Raw genomic sequence first — 20,474 nt, 5'->3', positions numbered from 1 at the left:
CTCTGCCGAGTCCATGACTTGCCAGTGTGTACTGTCAGGCTTGGATCAGGGAGAGGACTCGGATGCAGAGTGCCAAAAAAGGTATTTATTCGAACAGGCTGGAGACAGCACAAAAAAACAAAAGCGCCTCAAAAAGAGGGAAAACAAGGCTGGAGACAGCAAAAAAAACAAAAGCGCCTCAAAACGAGGGAAAACACGGTGGCAAAAAACAAAACTGAAAAACACAGCGCTCAGGCTTGACAAAAAAAAGGTATCTTCTAAACTAGGTTCTCTAAAGTGATATCTGTTACTCACGCGATCGCTGGTGCTCAAGACGGGACAAGACACACTGGCACAAGACAAGGGGAAGACGCTGGCTAAATACACACAGAAGGGTGAGGACACAGGTGCAGACAATTTGGACCAAAGACACAGGTGCACACAATTGGGATCAGGGAAGTCAAGTGGCCTGACGCACAGAGGAAGGACCCACGAACTGAAACGAGAGGAGAGTTACCAAAACAAAACAGGAAGTGACAATACGACGAACAGGACAAGACAAAAACAACTCACAAAACATGACAGCATGACATTATGTACCCAAACATATTTTTGATGTTGATTTAAACAAACGTGTTGAATGGAAACAAAGAAATATTTATGATGATGATTATTATTATTATCAATATCATTATTATGCATTTTCTAATCGATGCTATAACTATGGGGCAAGAGTGAGGAATAAAGACCTGTTAAAAATACTAAACAAATTTCTCTCCTTTATTAAACTTGACTTGGACTGATAACATTACAGCACCACATAAAGTAAGTCACATTGCAACTACAAATGAATCAAAAATGCGCATAGACTTGGCCAAAGGTTCCATAATTACAGCATTCCTATTTTACACTCATATTCAATATAGAAGCATTGCACATTATAAAAATTGGAACAGCAACCTTGCAGCATGTATGTGTAAATAGCCCTCATCTGAGAATCGGGTCTCAGGGGTCAGTAACGACATATTTAAAGTGAATGTTTTTTATTTATTTGCCTTTTGGTGGGATAAAATGATGACTTTGTGAGACATGTATGTCATATTTTACAGATCGTATGTGCACAGAAATACATTAACTTTGCCGAATGTATGAATATAAAAGTGACTGCTCCATTTTTATTTCAAAGACAAACATGCAAGGCGCAATGTCGCTTAAATGCTTCTTTTAACGGGATCAGTAGGCAGACACTTATATCAAAAATATCATATTAGCAGTTTTTCATTTCCAGTCAAAAGTGTTCTTCACTTTGCGCAAATAAACGTATCTGCCAATTAAAGCTGAAAACGAAGAGTAACAATATTAATGACCTTTTATTGAAGCCAAACACAAGATTTGTGAACAAGGTCAGAAAACTCATTAAGGATAAATATTTGGAGAAACTATCCTTTTACTCAGTCACTCTTATGCCATAATAAATGTGTCATTAGTATTCTTACTGTTTTTTTTTTTTATGGCAGATCACTGATGAATAATCGAGCGTTCAAGCAAGAATCAATGCTTTTTTGTTTTTCAGATACAAAGAAAAATGAACAAAACAAATATAATAAAAAAACAATGAAACTACAGAATTGTTTTCTTATTTTTTTCTTATTTAAAAAAAATCACAAAATTAATATGAATCCAAAAACAAGACATTGTTTACTATATCTGTAGAAGCTTTTCAGCAATTATTGTACTCTTGCAGGTGGATGGCGTAAAATGCAAATAACATGGCTCAGGATCACGCGCAAGCTGGTTGAGTCTGGTTGTTAAATGTGACAATTAAAACTGTTGCAGAGGTGTTTATTGACAATCGAACGAGTGCTTGGACTTGAAGCGCTCAATTTAAAGCGGCACTTCAAATTAGTGCAGCATCAATTACGCCAAGCGGTGATTTCTTGTTAAGACACACCTTCACGTTCAAAGATCAAGAGGTCACGTGTGAAGCTCATCACTCTTGCTTGGGTGGATGAGCATGCAAGTGGGAAATTTACAATGGTTGATGAGCATACAGCTGCTGTTTTGTATTGTATGCACATGACAGGCCGGCAAAAACGCATCCAGCTGGCTAATGCGCTGAGAAGGCACAGTTTGTTTGCAATTTTCCTAAATGACAATGCTGAAAATGGCAGTTTTCCCAATAAATACCGCAATAAATAAATACATAATAAATAAATGTCAACTTATATTAGAAATATGTCTGTACATGACATAAAATGGCAACAGTTGCCTTTCCCTCAAGCGGAGCAACAGTTAGACGTTTGGCACAAACAACAAACTTCACAATTCTTGGAAAAAAGCAGCTCAACACATAACAACACCTGCGATTGGCTGGCAACCGGTTCAGGGTGTCCCCCGCCTACTGCCCGATGACGGCTGGGATAGGCTCCAGCACTCCCGCGACCCCCGTGGGGACTAAGCGGTTCAGAAAATGGATGGATGAACACATAATAGAATTTCACATACTGCATTGATGCCTTAAAGCCAACCATCTGTGAAACATCTGTTGATTTGTGTGCACTGGCGGAGCTAGAGGGGGGCTTGGGGTGAGGGCACTGCACCCCCCCAGGTGCCAGGTTAGATAATATATTTCCATTTTGGGGTTTTTTTCGCCATATTTCCACAGAACGTATGGTGAATGTTTATCACAGTTTTCTGCAGATTTGGGGGCTTGTAACTTTTTTGTGGACCCTCTGAGTTACCCTTGCACCCACCCTTCCCAAGGAATACAAATCCTAGCTGCGCCAGTGTTTGTTCTACAATTTACATTCAGTGATATCCAATAGGTAGCATTGTAAGCTCTTGGCCCAAAAAGTATTTACCACTACATTGATCATTAATAAATATTCTTACATTCCATTTTTCTTTCCGCTTTTCATCAAAAATAGTTACATTCCTGTATAGTAAACGGTTTATATCTTACTGTAAAAATGTGATGTCAAATGAAATATGCGTCACTTCAAGTTAGAGTCACTACTTGGGAATGATATGACTGAAAAGTAACAAAAAGACTTCTTGGTAGGCCGTGGGATATATTCAGATGATGGTCAGTTGACTTTTACAAGGAAAAATATGCTTCCACATGCAGAATCTTCACTTTGTTAATTTCCATTCAATGTCTTATAAAACGGGAAAATCTTCCTCATTCAAAAGTCTCCTTTGTTACTTTGGGGCTTTTCAAAGCTTTCTTGATTCTTCTTATTAAGTGCATCCAGAGCTGTTTGGGTCTCCTTGTGATCCTCAATGGAGCAGTTGGAGACGGCATTGGCTACCAAGCAGAATTTGCGAAAAAGGATCTCCCTAAGGAGCAGGTAAACCCACGGGTCCAGGATCTGATTGAGCGAGGCCAGGCGGATGGCGGTCAGAAAGAAATTACAGTCCAACTGGACGTCTCGCACGGAGGAAGGGTGGGAGCTCTCTGGTGAGGAATTACATTCGTGAGAGGACACCTGGGCGGAGATCATCCTTAACATCAAAACCTGTGGAGAGAGAAAGATTAAGTACGAGATTAATTTAGTCGGTGAAATGTAACTTTCATGTCTTGCGCTTGCACTGCTTCTTCGGCAATTGGCTCATTAATCTTCATTGATGTAATGCGACAACTCAGAAATCTACAGAAACACATTTGCAAATTTTAATAATGATGCAACATGACTGATTAAGAGAGCCTTCATCATGCAGAACACACTACCAGATCCATTGAGGGAAAGAAATGTATCTTTTGGAGCGGCAGAGTGCTCTCAAACTCAAGGCCCGGGGGCCAGATGCGGCCCTCCGTATAATTTTATATGGCCGGCGAAGACAGATTTTGCATCGGCTTTGTGTCATTACTAAAATAACAAATTGTTTCCACTTTAAAAAAAATAGAGATATTGCTTGCAATTTGTGTTTTTAACATATTTGAGCAGTTTTTACTAGTCTCTGATTTCAAAACTACTTTGTTGTATATAGAAAGTGTTGACAATCATAATGGCCCTTCAAGGGAAACTATGACTACGATGAGTTTGACACCCCTGCTAGCGCATACATTTCACCTTCTAATAGGTCTGGGGGAAGTAACCCCAAAAACCAAAAATGAGTCTCCCAGTATTCATGTGCAGTTTTCAAATAACCAGAATGTAATCAAACAAAATGCATGTAGCAATAATTCTATTATTTACTCAAATTTGCTGCCTCTTTTGATACCAAGATTACAATGACAATGTTATTTAATAACGTCCTTGCCCGTACAATTACATGTGACTGACAATGCGTGCCCTCACAGCACATGTAGCAGACCCCTGAAACAGATCTCAGCTAAGTGCATTGGACCTTAATGGATAGCAGGAGTGTTTTGGCAGGGGTCACGGGGGCGGCAGGGCACCATTCATTTACTCAAGGCCTGGCAATGGAAAGAAATGAAAAGTACAGCCTGTCCGCTTGGAAGAATATAAGAACATTTTCAGCACCTTTAAAGGTACACATCAAGTGCAATCATTGCTACTTGGCTTGCTAATTTGAGGCAGATAAATGGACACCTTTTTCCGGCTAGTGTGAGATCAAACAGAACATTGTGGTGTCTGCTCTCGTTAGTGTGCCGCCGAAGGAGATGAAGCATCTCCAAGGACTGACCGCTGTGTGTGTGTGTGTGTATGTGTGTGTGTGTACACGTACAGGTTTGTGTCGATTTTTGCAGATGACAATATAATAGAATGTCACAACGGTTTATACCTCACTGCACCTAAAGTAAATCGTGCACACAATCGTCAGACTATAACGATTAGGTGTAAATATTAACTGCTCCCCGTGCACTCCATAACCAAGACACAAAAAGATGGGAGCTTGTCGAGTAACAACAAACAGACAGTGTTTTCCAGAGATTTCTGCAGATCCTTTAGTGTTGCTGTTGGTCTCTAATCATTTTTAGCCACTTCCAGTTAGTCTTCACTGTGTCATGATTTCTCCAATAGATGACTGCCATCACTGTGTTCCAGTGAATATTTTCTACCTTGGACATTTTACACTGCTCCTGACTGATAAATAATATCCCTCTGAAGCTGTGGAAGCTCTCTGCAGACCAATTAGTCTTGGGCTGAAGAACGTGATTCCAAAAATGTCAAGAAACTTAGTTTAAAAAGTGTGCTCTCTCCCTTTTACCATGACTTTGAATGTGGTTGGTTAACTTGAAACACCGCCTAATGTTCATAAAAGTGTGCACACCCATGCAAGCACACATCAAGCTGCATTTTACAGACCTTAAGATTTGAAAATGATTTATCTTTAGCTGTTTTTACAACATGTGCCTTTGCTCTTTGAGGGTTAAGAAATACTTGCAACATGATTCACCATACTTCAACAGGAGCACTGATAACATACCAGTAGAGGAGACCAGCACACAAGCAGGACGCACATAATCCCCATGAGTTGAATGACTGTCTCTGTGGTGAGTCTTTCCCAGTGTTTGGAGGCCTGAGACGTGCCAGATTTGTTTTTGCAGCGAATAATCAGGCCCCGGATGGTCACCACGTTGCAGGAGACAGTGACAAGCAACGAGAAAATCCCCAGTAAGGCAAAAGTGAAGGAAAAAAATATATTGCCGGGCACTTCTCTGTCCCCGGTGCTGATAAAGCACCAGGTGCCAGGCCACTGACGTGTGTACTTGCCCACCCCTGCAACAGGCAGGAGAGCGAAGAGCAACACCAGGCACCAGATGACCACCAAAGTCTGCTTGGTCACGCTGGTCTTCATGTGGTTGGAGTACCAGTGCGGGTTGGTGATGGCCGTGGCCCTCTCGATAGCCATGGCGCTGGCCATGAACAGTGCGCACAGGCCGAAAGTGGTCATGCACACTCCGAAAAAGGCGCACAGGTTGCCCGATGAGTCGATGCGCTCCCATCTTAGGTCGGCGCGATAAACCGAGATCACAATCGGACTCGTTAGGAGCTGGCCGAACAGGTCCGTCAGCGCCAAAGACCCAATGCAAAGCAAGAAGGACTTCTTCCTTCTGTTCTCCTTTTTCCGGTAGGAGATGTAGACCAGGATTAGAGCCAGAGAATTACCCACCATGCCCGTGGCCATCATGGTTATGGGAAAAACAACCGACACGTAACTACAGTCGGAATCCGTCCTGGTGGCGTTTTCTTCCCCTGCTGACTTGGTGACATTGGACGTCAGCATGCCCCCAGTTCTGCTTTGCGAGCCCTCCAGAAGGTCACAATTGTCCGAAGTCATCCTTTCGGACGCACTGAGAAGCGGAGACGAATCACACAAGCCGTACGTGCGCTCACCATCCCTTCCGAGCGCCACAATACTGAGCTGCGCGGCTCTGCGCGTAAAAGCGCCCGACAGTCCTTTTACGCGCCGGAGGCGGGACCGGCGGGGCGGTCTAGTGCCTCCCCAGAATAATAATTTTTAAAAATGGCTCGAGTTTCACCGACGTTTGTGATTAACTTGTTGTTTCATTACTTTCAAACTTCCCGATTGCCCCCAGACAGATGGTTGTCACTAATCTGCTATTTTTCTGGGGGGTCGTCCAAATGGGGACGTGCTCAATGATATCAAATAGATATTTAAAACGCGTGGGAAAAAAAAAGCTTAACATAATATATATCAAATCTAATCGTTTGAACAACTCAAAGTGCAGCTTTGAATTTTGGTTACAAGCTCAACTATTTAACAAGATTTAAAATCAAATAAATCCATTGTAGACAAAATAAACCTGTACAGAGAAAATTTTACCATTTTAAATGCTGTATATCTTCAGACAAATGACAAGGAAATAAGTTGACAAGACTTTATTTACACACGTACAGTTATTTAACATGTATAGTACTATATATAAAGAATGAATTGTCATAACATACTGTACTAAAAAAAGTCTTGGAAAACTAATCTGGGGAATTTGTTACGCAAATCTGGTCTTCCCTCCAGTATACATAAATGACAAAAGTTTAATCAAATGAAAACTACCAATGAAATTTGTGCCGTTTGTGGATAAACACTTTGAAATACTTACCTTCAAAACAAAAACTTTGTACGGTGTACTTTTTCCTAAAGAGATGCATTTATATTTTAAACGGAGTGCCCCATTGGAAATTTTAAAGTGTCCCAACGATCAAGAGAAATACTGCTACCAACATTGACATTATTAAATGACCATGTATGTATTGGTAGACACCTGTCACAAGTTGGGCAGAGATTGAGATGAAATATTTAAGAGTATATGAGTTGCTACTGCAATGTGTGTGCGAGTGTGTATAGAAGGTAGGGGGGTGGTGAACACCATACTGTATGGATGTGGTTGTTTCTCTCATGATAACATGCACTTGCACTGAGGTTCATTTCACCAAGGCACTGAAATTATTTTTTTTTCTTTTTAGAACTCGAGCCAGAATGGGAGGAGCCGGAGGACTGGTTGCTGCGCCTGAAAGCACACAACATGATGGGAAGGGAGAGATTCGTTAGCATTGATTGTCATCAACATTCAGCTCAGCGTGCCTGTAATGTATCAAGTCAAGTTCAGAGCATCGAAAAACCAGCACGACAAGGTTGTGAGCGAGGCCATAAATAGTGAGTGCCGCTGTGGTATTCCACTTTAAACCCAAACCTTTCGGACGAACGGGATCGAGAGCGCCTCCGTTTTCTCCCTCCAGATGACGACCTGGAGCGACTGCGCTTCTGCCCCGCCTCAGGTGAGGAAGGCGGGCTGGCGGACCTCTTCCGGGGTGAGGAGCCCTTTCCAGACCTGGAGCTGGATCTTTTGTAGGGATAAACCAAGCACCAAGGTCAGTAGGGTCTTGTTAAGTTCAGTACTAGGATGAAGCCTCAGAGTACAAGCTTTATGGCTTGAAAAAATGTACAGCTTAGTATCACTTTAGTGATGACGTTGAATATCATTAAACTGCAATGTAACCCAACAAGCAGGCTCATATTAATGCCATTCAAACGATACTAAGAACGTGTGAGCACTTCCGGTGGTCGAAAAGCATCATTTTCAACCGAGGCCAAATTACAATTTATAAGCGCATTGGGGCCAGATTGTATGTAGATAAATCTGCCTGTATCATGTATAATGGGTTGCTATAACTAATCCCAGTGCAGCCATAAATAACTCGGTTACAACTCTGTTTGCGGAGCCTTGGGGCTCATACAAACACTCTCTGCAGGGAGAGAGTGCATGTCACCTCATTCACCTGGAGCGGGACCTTGAGCGAGATCCGGATCGGGAACTAGAGGAGCTCCTAGAACCGGATCTGAAAGACAAAAAGACAAAAATACTCTCCAATATTTTTTCTCCAATATTATTTTTTTTAAAAAGTGCACCCAACATTGTGGTACACCGTGATAATCAAACAAATATTATCACTATATAGTCACTAATTTGAATGAAGTCACAATTTGCAGTTAATGCCTTGCATTACCCTTCAAAACAGAGTTATAGCACCACCTGCTGTTTTAACAAGTGAATGGCAGTTTGTGAATGGATTCTCCAAGTCAAATTTAAAAATGGTTCTCTTGGTACAGAATTACGAGGGCTCATTGAGTTTACGCTGTCTTTACAACACAATAGGAGAGGCTCTTAACCACAATCAACACAAACGGCAAAACAGAAAACAGCAACAGGGAAAGTATGGAGATCTGAGTGGAGAGCTGATACTGACATTTTGCCTGGCGTTACCCTTGACCTGCACCCGTTTACCTGGACCTCGACCGAGAACTGGAGCCGGATGAGCGTGAGGATGAGCGGGAGCGAGACGAGCCCGACCGGCTGCCCCTTTTCGCCGACTGCTGCTGCTGCTTTTCCTCATCGCTGGCGTCCAGGTCGTACTTTGACAGGTCGCCGTCTTCGTCATCATCTTCGTCATCCTGGATGGCAAGTTTTTAACATCACACTTCCTCCAAGATTGCACGAAATGCTTTCAAAAGCGCTACAGCTTGCTTGATCTTTTTTCACATCATGCCGTACGCTCACATCCAGTTTGTATTTGGACAGGTCACCGTCTTCATCATCGTCATCCTCCTCATCCTCCTGCGGCGGTGGCGGCGGAGGCTTCTTCCCTACTTCCTTCTTTTCACTTCCTTTTGAGGAAGACGTCTTGCTCTCGCTCTTCCCACGATACTTTTTCTTTTTCCTCCCAAACTGTGACATAAATCAAATATCAACTTAATGGCAGAAAACGATTTTTCGACAACCTCACAGCATTTCTAGGTTCTTTGGTAGCGAAGTAGATTGTAAATTTTAATATACGCCATGAACGTGAAAAAAATAAATCAATTTCCCCTTTAAACATTGTGGTGTGTTTTTATAAACTAATTTACAAGTAGCGTCTTATTGTTCCTAAAAATGGGAATGCGACATGATTACATTGAACACATGCACACTCATTTACGGCAAAGCAGCACATGGCGCACCTCATCATATTCACCATCGGATTCCTCTCGCTCAATATATTCCACATTTTCCCTTTCATTAAAACCGCCACCATAACCTGAAATTGTGTTGGAGAGACATGAATGAGAGATTGCATAATTGAGCAGATATTACAATGTTGCACATTCTTTTCTAAATTACCTGTCCTTTCTTCAAGCTTGGCGTATTTGGGAGTGTTACACATGTTGCACTCTGACCGCCTCGCCCAGTTAACGTTTCCACATCTTGATTAGTGCAAGAGAGAGGACAATAAAGAAGAATATAAAATGGACTTAATAGGAATGCGGGTCACAATTTGAGTTTACACTTACGTTTTACATTGCCAATCGTTAGCACTAAACAGTCCTCTACTCTTCTCAGCCAGAGTTTTCCCAATCTCGGTTCCTCCTGCTTTCATCATCTTGGCCTCTGTGGTCTTGTCTACCCACCCCAGAAGAAGAAAGTATTTGTTCATGCATGTATCCCAGTGACATGCAGAGCAATTAAATGTTCTTCCACTAGATGGCAGAAGGTACAATTAACCTGTGTACTGTACTTACCTGTTGCCATTCAAATAGAATTTGAATTTAAAGCAGACCCCAATCTTACAATAAATAAGTCAAGGTGTGTAAATGCTGGTCGTGCAAAATGTGCTTTGAAAATGTGCTTGGACAACAACCTTATAGAGTAAACATTAATTTAGTCGCAGACTCACCTCTTCCACATCTATTACAACTTGTTCGCCTTGCAAAATTCACATTTCCACATCTAGAAAAGAAAATCATGACATAAGTAAGCAAATAATCGCACACAGAGCGTGCCATGCGTTGACTTTGTGCAGCACCGTGACACAGTTCCCATTATGCCGGAGAGCCAAGTAATAAAACCTGCAGCTGTCCGCTCCTTGAGACGCTAGTAATGCATCGTAACTACGTACTGATAATTATGACCATCGTTGAAATACATATAACAAATTGTCCTCCACGCCAAGAAGGGAAAAAGCACGACCCACGATCACTATAATCGAGGCACTTCGAAAGAAGCTAACGTTAGCCGCCTCGTTAGCTTGCAGCCAGTCAGCACACACGTATACAATAGCCGAAAATTAAATTCATTATATCACTGTATATCAAAGCTCAATCTTCTTGATTTGTTTTTCAGCTTTTTGGCGAAATAATAAGAATGATACTGATTGCTGGCTACTTTGTAGCTCACGATGGAGGGCCTAGTAAGCGAAACAAAGTTGACCTGCAGCTGCTTCCAGACTCGACCCTTTAAAAAAAAGATCAAAATTTCCCAAAAATCTACGATCATCTTATTTTGTACGATCACTTACTTTTTATCTGGACATATCCAATCCCCGTCGCTTACTCGAAAGCTCTTGCCCGACATGACGATTCGTGGTGAAACGCCGAGTGGCTCAGTTGCTCTTGCTAGCCAAAATGTGCTCTACGTGGTTGAACAGAGCCGCCCACCCCCGATGCTGCATTCAAATGCCGCTGCCCACTTTGCTATCGTCTCGCTCATCTTACAATTTACGGGGTCATCTTACAGTTTAGAAATATTCAGTGTCGTTTTCACACAAAGAAACATTTGATATTGATATGTATTCGATGATCTGGTATTTGAATCGGAGTCAAAGGCAAAAAGGTGCACGTTTTACCAACACATTAGAAACAGCTAGAATATTTGAATGCATCATTGGCAGAGCGCAACAGACGTCACTGATTTTTGCATTTTGGGACAATCAATATATATTAATTGAAAATACAGGTTAACACTGTTGAACACTGTTTCCCCTCTGGGGAATCTCATTTCATTATATACTACTCTAACACAATTTGCATATTGAGTTGATATTAAAGGGACAGAAAGAAAGCTCATCACGTGATGAGACGTTTTAATAGAAATTTATAAAATAAGTAATTGACAGCAGGGCCGGGCCGGGAGATTTTTTTAGGCCAGGGGTCAGTTATGTAACCAGGCCACCCTGGTCTTGCCCACACGTGCATGTTCACACCCACACTCAAATGCATGGGCACAAGCAAAACGCATTTGTGCGCACACACATGCACACACAATAGCATGTTTTTGGCTGATTCAAAACAAATACACACTCCAATATAAGCATAATCACAACAACACTCACCCTGAATATTTTTAGTCCTGGACATTTCCAAAACTCAGCTGTGGAGGGGTTCACCCACCAAATATTTGGAAGCAAAATATGAAATACACTGTCATGATCATGTAAAGAAACGGTATATTAACAATATGGCAAGTACAAGTCAATATTTCTGTTTTCATTTTTCAAACCAAATAATGATCAAATAAAATAATATATAATGTCTACTCAACAACCAGCATAATAATTATATTATCGACAATAGCACATTTAATCAATATCAAAAGAATATGGTCAAGTATATGCTTTTTTTTCTTCAAATGTTTCATGCATAGTCATAGCCTATTCAATCCCATGCAGTGATAGATGACTTTCTGTTCTTTACCTGTCAGCTGCTCTGAGCTAGTACTGGGCCTACTGTCTGAAGCACCAAAACTGGCAATATTTCCACCTTTGCATAGGAAACAAATATATTTTAATATTTATTTAGCCAGGGCCAGTTACAAAGTTTAGCGGAATGTGCCTGTAAGAAAGAATAACCAATGACTCTTCAATTTACAAAATCAACTAGAACTATATCTAACAATAAATCAAGATATCCTTATTACATGGCAGCGGTACATATGCACACAACACATGCAAACTGGTATGCATACAAGCGCGGGCACACACAGTTTTTAATGGCACCGTGGTGGGCTGAATAAATCTGTAACTTTTCTGCATTTGGCCACGTCCTCCTCCAGGGCCTTTCTTTTTTTGTCCCTCTCTCTCTGCACCGCCTTTCCTCTTCTGTTTACCACGTTCAAAGTCAATTATCCTCACTTGCACAGCTCGCTCATTACACAAAGTCGGCACCTGACATACGCAACACACCCCTTCCTCCACACTCTTACACAATCTGAGGTAAGTTGAAAACTTTGTAATATTTAAATATACAATTACTATTTTTATATTTTTAAGTGACATTTTTACTCCTCTTGTGCGATTAGGGATATTCCGTTACAGTGTTTTTAAGTTTTGAAAACCCAAACTACAGTTGACACTATAAAAGGTAAACTAAAAGCCATATGCATGGCAATATTGAGTCTTTAAAAAATATTAATTGATCATACATTTTTCAGTTTTCTTGAATCTCACTCTTTGGACAGAAGAACCACAGTACGAGAAGAGAAAATTACCAATAAGGAAAAGAACAGGTTCAGATACAAAGCGTATAGTAACAGCATCGAGGTGAACATATCTTATTCATATCCTAGTCATGCGTGTTAATCAAACTGGTTCACTGGTGTTTTGATAGTATTGTCAAAATTAATTGTGAGATTTACACTGTAATGTGCAATATTCTGCTCACAGTCAGACAAGGTAAGGCAGCTTAAATTTTCTGGTAAATTTCATACACAAGGTTATGTGTTTCACACAAGCAAAGACACAACATCCATCCATCCATTTTCAATATCGCTTATCTTGTTCACGGTCACGCACAAGACACAACACATAAAAAACATTTTCAAACAAAACAGCTAACAGCATTCAGAAGCAAAGCATAGAAAAGTAGAGCAGTTCAGCAAAGCTGTTTTCTAATTGAGTCCTTTACTCTGCAGAACCACATTTTGGCATTCAATAGTCAATATCATATCTTTTACTTCATAAAGTTACTTTTCACTCAAAGTTATTTTACAAATGATCCAGATCATGGAGTCAGTTATAACATTTCACTCCTGGTTTTTCATGTATTTGTTTTCAATTGCCGTTTATTAGTACTTTATGCTAATTTCCATAGCATTTTGATCACCCTAGGTCAAATGTTAGACATGAAAGTGTCTCATCATCCAAAAACATCTGGACCCAACCAGCGTGTGAATGGGCAACGAAGATCAGCAATATGACAAATATGCATTATCATTAGGTATTGTGTTGTCTTTCAGCAAAATGTCAGCAAATACCGCACCCCGGCTCAACCTGTCCCAGGCAACAGAGCTCGTGAAGAAACACTACAAACTGACTCCCTCTGAAATGCACCATCTGCCCTCATTTGACGACCAGAACATTTATATCGCAACAGTCGAAGCTGGCGAGTACATTTTGAAGATTAGCAATTCAGAGGACAGTAAAGACCCCGTCCTGTTTGAACTACAGACTTATGCCATGAATTTCCTGCATGAGAATGGACTTCTGACTCAAACAACTCTGAAAACAACCACCGGACAGGACATGACCCTGATAGACATTGGTAGGAGACCAGCGGCACTATGCACACGTTGATATAATGGGGGGGAATTTTTTTGTTTTTGTTAATTTAAAAACAGAACAAACCTGAATTTTGTCAATAGTAATTTAAGAGACAACTGAAACGTTAATTGTTGGTTTGTTACTTTTGACAGATTGCGGGTATGGCTTACAGAAGTACCTGGTGCGTCTGTTGACTTATTTGCCTGGAATCCCTATCTCCAAAGCTCCTATCTCACCACGTCTTTTGTATGAAGTCGGCCAGACTGCAGCCAGAGTGGACAACGTCCTCAGAGAGGTACAAGTGTAAACCATTTGCATTGTTGTTTTATACTACTAAAAGTGAAGAGTTTTTTGTCTTCTTTTATTTAACTGCCCACCTGACTGCTTATGAATATTTTATGACACCCAACACAACTTCATTCAAATTGCTTCTACTTTAATATTTTTTTTAAAAAAGCGGCAAATAACAACACAGTAAAGTAGAATGTGTAGTTCCCCTAGGCCTACTGGTAGAGATAGAATAATTTCCTTGGAGGGGCTGTGGGGGGTTGCAAGGATATCTCAAGGGGTCCACCAAAACATTTTTTTTTGCAAACCCAAAAAGTCTTTGCAAAACGCTGTGAAAAAATTCACTCTATGTTCTTTACGGGGGACAGGTAGAAATGTAGAAAAGAATTCACTGAGATTTTGGAAAATAGGCATATTCCAGGCATATTTGGGAGGAGGTTCCCCTCGTGGCCCCCCCTTTAGCTCTGGCAATGCTTAGCCACTCGGGGTCCCATTTTTATTTTGCATTTTTACTTGACTGACTTTTAATCGATGGGTTGGACAGATCCTTTGATTTAGAAGTGTCCAAAATAGTATTTTGAATTTTCATACTTTAAACAAAATTCTACTGGATATGCAGTGTTGCAGGATGCCAACGCTGCTACATAATACAATTATTGCCTTATGCTTTTGTTTTTGTTGCATCTCAATACAAACTGCATCCAAGGGAGTATTGAGTATAAAGTTCATGAGAAACCTCTTGTCTAATGACATGGACATGGTATTCAGAGAATCATACTGATAAGATGTTGCAGAACAGGAAAGACAAAGACAAAAAAAGAAGCACAGGAAGAAAGAGAAGCTAATTGCCACCCTTTTCCAATCATAAGTCATTTTTTGCATTCTTGTAGTCTAGATTTTTCTTTCACAATCTTCCTACCAACTCTTCGTGCCGTTTACGACTTGGAAGGAGATTGTTTCTAATCGGTCCAGTAACATCTCTGCTTCTTGTAAGAAAGTACATTCCATTCTGTAGTTTCACTAGCTTGCAGTGCTTTTCCTGTTGGAGTGCCATTCTACAATTTCTCCTTTCTTTGAGAAAACTAATACAAAAATACACAATTGTTTTTTCCATTTTTTTTGTTCTCAGCTGAATCATTCTCAACTTAGCAAGTTGCAGAGGGACAATTTCAAATGGAGTCTGTCAAATGTTCCCATTTTGGAGAATTACATGCATGTACTAGATGGAGACCCTCTCCAGGAGATTGTTCAGTTCATCCTCCATCAGTACAAAACTAATGTCACCTGCAAATATCCCAGTTTCCGCAAATGTAAGTATGATGCTATTATTATTATTATTATTATGCGATAGTAGAAGTTCAACAGAACCTGTCTGCTAGTTTAGCCCTTAGCCTGTTTGATGTTATTGTAACTAAGTGTTATTCATGGCTTTCCAACTTAACACATTCAACTATGTGTCTAATAGTCTTTGTCCAGGCTTTATTTTATTTTAAAAAAAATATATCTCCAATGTCATATTTGGTAGATATCGAGTGTTTATATCCTGCTTTGTGTGTGCCGTTCCTCAGGCCTCATTCATGGGGACTTAAACGATCTCAATGTGCTTGTCCGAGCTGATGAGAGCAGAGGCTACAGGGTTTCTGGTATTATTGATTTTGGTGATATTAACCTTGGTTACTCTGTTTATGAGCTTGCCATCAACATCATGTATATGATGCATTTGCACCCCAACCCCATCGAGGTAGGTGGATATGTTCTAGCAGGCTGGGAAAGCGTCTATGCCCTCAATGAGGCAGAACGGGACTGTCTGTTTTGGCTCGTCCTTTGTCGCTTCTGTCAAGACTTAGTGTTGTGTTTGTCCATATCAAAGTGCTACCCTGAAAATAAGGAATATTTGTTGCGTTTATCCAAGAGTAACACTTTGATTTTACGCAAACTTTATGAGGTAGGGAAGGAGCAGGTGGAGAAGGTGTGGTTCCACACTGACGCTGCTACTCAATTTAGTGACTTAAAGTAAGAAGTCAATAATATAAATGAAGGCTTGTTTTACGACTGACATTCAGAGTTGTTGTAGCAGGACATTTGTTATAGGGTTTCCACAGTTTTGTATTGCATTCTACCACTCATGATAGTAGTATATGACACAGACACACACAAAAAAAATCAAGGAGGATTGAAATACGCAAACCGGCAGTTTGCATATTTAACATGAGTGTAACTTTTGTGCATTCAGTGATAACAGCTGCATCTGTTTGAATATATTGTTGACATTTTGAGAAATAAAGCCTTTTTTTGTATCAATGTTGTTACTCAGAATAAATCCATTTATGTCAAGATAGATTTATGAAAGATATTTACTTATCTTGTCATTAGTACTGAAAACAGCAAAACTAACCTCACATTGACTGTGTAAATGGAAATAATGAAAAATAAAAGTTCAAAACTTCTTAATGTAGGTGTGGTAAAAAGTTCCTTTGCATTTGCACACATTGCATTTTTTAACCCTCTTAGCTATCACACAATCTTCAATGTAATGGAACAAAGGAACTCACCATGTGGAGAGAGTATTTCATTGAGGATAAAATGCGCACTGTGACAGAACTTTCCATTAATTAAATATGAGATAATGTGAGAGAAATATATATTCTGGCTGAACAATGTTTAAGGTGGACTAAATAGAGCAAAAATGAATTGAAAATGTTTGATTAGGGTCTCACTTTTTGCTGCTGTAGTTTTGGATTGAAATTGGAGAAATACTGCCCTCGTGTGTTTGAATGAAGGAAAGGAGCGACTTCGTGATGTGGGTATGAATGTAAAAAGCAGCCTTCTGTTGTTTCTCAGCATGTTGTGTGGGTAGTAGCAACAAATACCCTCACACATTTTGGATTGAAACGTTTTGGACATTCCCAAAAATAATTTCAATTTTTAAGTTGCATTTTTCAACTTTGAGTAACTTCTTAAATTAATTAAGGCTTTTCTGTCCAAAATTAAATTGACTTGCAGAGCAAAACTATTTTCCACACAATTTTGCAATTTTAAAAAATATAATTTTAACTTAATTTTGATTGTTTGGACCATTAAGAATATATGCACTACTAATTCATAGCATTTCACCTCCATCATTTGAATCCTACTCTGCATTGTTATCTGTGATTCAGTGTATCACAGTAAAGATGCTTCAAGAATATTAGACGAGCCACTCGGGAGTCATACAGGTCTACCGAATTGAGGGTGAAAATATTTGACTTGCCCTGGACACTGGCAACCCATGTTACTTCAAACAAATAATCGTATTATTGCCTTCACCACAAGCTGTGTTGTTTTCAGCAAAATACCAGTGAAAGATGCCAACCTCACTTTGTGTCAGGCAGCAGAGCTTGTGAAGAAACACTACAAGCTGCCTCCCTCTGAGCTCCAGCTACAAAGACCAGAACGTTTATATCATGACCGCTTAAGGTGCCGAGTATGCAGTTTTGTTTTCAAACTGCTGAATTAGTTCGGCTTTGACAAACAAGTTTTTATCACTTTTGCACCTGCTCGTTTCACAGGACAGGAACAAATTCTTATTTTTGGTGCTCCATTTGGTGTCAAATGACATTGGCCAGACATGTCCCATATGTCTTGAACATGGTGGTTCTTTTTCATTGAGTGCACTCAAGATGAACAGGATTTTAAAATCCAAGATTGTTTTAATCATCATGTATCTTTTAGGGGAATGTGCACTAGATTTATGAGGCCTGCACAAGGTTTATTGGGACACGAGGGGGTCTCGCAAAGATGGTATCTGTGAAGCGAGGGAGGCACATTTTATGACGCGGCCTCCTTCTGTTACAGGAAATGACTCTTACACCTTCATTCTTCACACTATCAAAGCAAATTGGTGTCATAGCTCATACGAACACCAATCTGCTTAAGTGCATATAATTAGTGAAAAGGCATCCTTTAGATGACTTCCTGCAGAGGCGTAGCCAAGCCGGGGCGAGCCGGGGCGGCGCCCCGGTTAGGACTCCCTGCGCCCCGGTTGAAAAAAATCGAGCTTTTTCGATTCTTCATTTTCATGCCGTTTTTTTCTTTCGGTCTTGCGCGAATGTGCTTGCGCTATTCTATGTGCGCGATGTTATCCATTCACCGTTTGCCTCCCGGACCTGGATCTTGTTTTAGCGATCAGCGAACGGCGTGGGCGATGTTCGATTTTTTTTCCTGTGGGCGTGCGCCCCTACTGGAAAAATTCCTGGCTACGCCTCTGACTTCCTGCTCTGTCATTTAACCTACATAGCTGTCTTAAGCTAAGGCTAGCGTTGTTCATTAATAGTGTGACTCACCCCCAATAATGCAAACTACCTTTACTACTGTGGCAAGAGCTAAATTTGGGTTCACTGTCGCTATGACAACAACCTGAGATGGACACATAAAGATGATGCAAATGAAAAGCCATTCAAGGTATTTTGCACTGCAAAAATGTGAACATGTAGTCAATGAAACATCTCCCCATTGTACGCTGTGTACGTGTGGACTCATTTATAAAAAAAAAAATCAAACAAAAAAAACACATGTGAGTACAGGCTTTAAATACAACTCTTTACTATCACGCACGTTTTTTTTTTTTTTAGAGGACACTCAGGACACATTCCCTGGATGTGATAGGCAAACTGCAACGTGTTAGTCAACCCCATCGGTGTTCTGTAGAGCAGACAAGTGCACAGTGAAACAGCTTGCTCTGGCAGATGCACAGCTGCATTGTGCCATATCTCTGCTCCTCTCATCCAGTCCTTATCGCAAAAGCACATCCATTTGGGAAACCAAAGGGAGAAAGAACGTGCTTTGTGCAAAGAAAACACAGTATAGAAAGTATAAAAGTGAAGAGTCCGGTGTGAAAGCCAGTATTTGGTAATACTGTCATGCAGGATGGACTTCGTCATTATGATCTTAGGCTAAGATCAGCAAATTCTACAAAAACAAGTGAGTGGCAGTTGCTGCTGATGAACTAATCTGTGGATTGGAAAAAGATCATCGCAATGTTCTCCAGTGTCGATTCTTGAATGCTTTCGTTAGGTGTAACTTGTAGACTTTAATTTAATTGGCACAAATCACATTTTTAAATGGCACAAATCCTGAGCTAAATGACAAGGCTGAGGAACACAAAGTCAATGTTCATTTACCACCACCAGCCAGAATAACAATAGGTATTTAGTTTCTTCGGCCAGGAAATAAAACCTTTGAATCTTTTATATCAGAGTGACTTGGTCAATAGCAGAATCGTTAGCTAACAAAAAAGATAAAGCAGAAAAATTTGCATACAAAAAGTAACAGAAAAATAAAAGTGGAGTCCAAAATCTAAACTAAAATGCTTCAGTTGGATTAAGGTCACAGGGTCATTTATGCTGCAGAGCGGTAGACTTAAAACATATCAAACATCATCTGTCCATTCTGTTGGTGATCATTATCGACACAACACAGTGTGTTCTATTGCTGTGTACTCGCCGAGCCATTGATGAGGTATTGACATACGGCGCGACATCAAGGAGCAGCTCGACTGACAATAAACAATATACAGAAAGCAATTTTGCAACCTGGATTCAATTTACTGTGTTTTTACACAGTCCGCTTTTCGTGACATTTGAGGTTTTTTTTTTTTTTTTTTTGCTTAGCAAGTCAAAAATGCTTTTGGAGACTTCTGGATGCCAAATTGACCTCGGCACATGAAAAAATTACCTCATCAAGCGTTTGGTTTCGGTTTTACACTCATTTTCACTTTTTATTGCTTTAAATGTCTTTTCAGGCACCACTGTGCAAAAAGTGTTACCTTTCGCATTAGTTTGGGTGACTTAATCAAAAAGGCTTTTGGAGACTTCAGGATGTCACATTGACCTTGGCACATGAAGAAATTACCACCTGAATAGTTTGGTTTCGGTTTTATACACATTTTCCCTTTTGATTGCTTTAATTAAACCGATTTTCAGGCTGCACTGTACACATTTTCCACCTCCCTTCACTATAGGTAGGGTCCTCTAAGTTGATTTATCTCACCCCCCCTTCCCCTTACTGCTACGTTTTTCAGAGAAGCTGTTTAGATTCCAATATAGCAGTGGCTAATGCAGGTAAATGGAAAGCAGCTTCCTTGCAGCCTGCTCTATTTGTCACCAGGGTCTGCTCCCGCCAGTGACACAGTCCTGGCAATAGGGTGATTAATGGGATAGGTGGAATTTGTCTCGTTATGTTGACAGCGGCTAATAAATGCCTTGTAAACAGTCGGTCACAGCTGTTAATGCATCATCATAATCCTGGATTAGATGGTGCCAGGAATGACCAATCAATGCAATTAGTTAGAGGGAATTAATTTGCCCATTCTTTAACTTTCCGAAAATGAGTCTCAGTTCATTCAGAAACTCGATTCACAATCTGACACTGAATATCTCACGTTCAAGA

The 20,474-nt window shown here is 40.4% G+C and overlaps 3 protein-coding genes and 1 long non-coding RNA gene across 6 annotated transcripts; 1 reads left to right on the top strand and 3 right to left on the bottom strand.

The window, feature by feature from the left end:
* Positions 1–2,630: 2,630 nt before the first annotated feature.
* ptger3 (prostaglandin E receptor 3 (subtype EP3)) lies at positions 2,631–6,361 on the bottom strand. The gene is made up of 2 exons (XM_037250305.1): positions 5,374–6,361; positions 2,631–3,497 (listed from the first exon to the last, which is right to left on the bottom strand). The coding sequence occupies exons 1-2, from the start codon at positions 6,226–6,228 to the stop codon at positions 3,165–3,167; spliced, it is 1,188 nt and encodes a 395-aa protein (XP_037106200.1). The 5' UTR covers positions 6,229–6,361; the 3' UTR covers positions 2,631–3,164.
* A 415-nt stretch (positions 6,362–6,776) lies between these two features.
* zranb2 (zinc finger, RAN-binding domain containing 2) lies at positions 6,777–10,896 on the bottom strand. Of its 3 annotated transcripts, none has more exons than XM_037250027.1 (10): positions 10,743–10,896; positions 10,122–10,174; positions 9,739–9,847; positions 9,569–9,651; positions 9,409–9,485; positions 8,951–9,136; positions 8,696–8,862; positions 8,190–8,249; positions 7,604–7,753; positions 6,777–7,420 (listed from the first exon to the last, which is right to left on the bottom strand). In XM_037250027.1, exons 1-10 carry the CDS (start codon positions 10,796–10,798, stop codon positions 7,357–7,359), a joined length of 1,005 nt encoding a protein of 334 aa, XP_037105922.1. In that variant the 5' UTR covers positions 10,799–10,896; the 3' UTR covers positions 6,777–7,356. The 3 variants fall into 3 exon arrangements, with proteins under 3 accessions (XP_037105922.1, XP_037105923.1, XP_037105921.1); XM_037250028.1 differs by having other exon boundaries at positions 8,969–9,136; XM_037250026.1 differs by having other exon boundaries at positions 6,777–7,753.
* Positions 10,897–12,234: 1,338 nt separating this feature from the next.
* LOC119122094 (hydroxylysine kinase-like) lies at positions 12,235–16,246 on the top strand. The gene is made up of 5 exons (XM_037250282.1): positions 12,235–12,434; positions 13,457–13,761; positions 13,913–14,055; positions 15,178–15,358; positions 15,617–16,246. Exons 2-5 carry the CDS (start codon positions 13,461–13,463, stop codon positions 16,063–16,065), a joined length of 1,074 nt encoding a protein of 357 aa, XP_037106177.1. The 5' UTR covers positions 12,235–12,434; positions 13,457–13,460; the 3' UTR covers positions 16,066–16,246.
* LOC119122095 lies at positions 14,342–15,163 on the bottom strand. The gene is made up of 2 exons (XR_005097800.1): positions 15,050–15,163; positions 14,342–15,007 (listed from the first exon to the last, which is right to left on the bottom strand). It is a non-coding gene; the product is annotated as an uncharacterized LOC119122095 (long non-coding RNA).
* Positions 16,247–20,474: the final 4,228 nt, after the last annotated feature.

The sequence above is a fragment of the Syngnathus acus genome, chromosome 4 (genome assembly GCF_901709675.1).
Source record: "Syngnathus acus chromosome 4, fSynAcu1.2, whole genome shotgun sequence".
Lineage (NCBI taxonomy): Eukaryota > Metazoa > Chordata > Actinopteri > Syngnathiformes > Syngnathidae > Syngnathus > Syngnathus acus.
The sequence above is the reverse complement of the archived record's forward strand: the minus strand, read 5'-3'. Positions and strand labels throughout refer to the sequence as shown.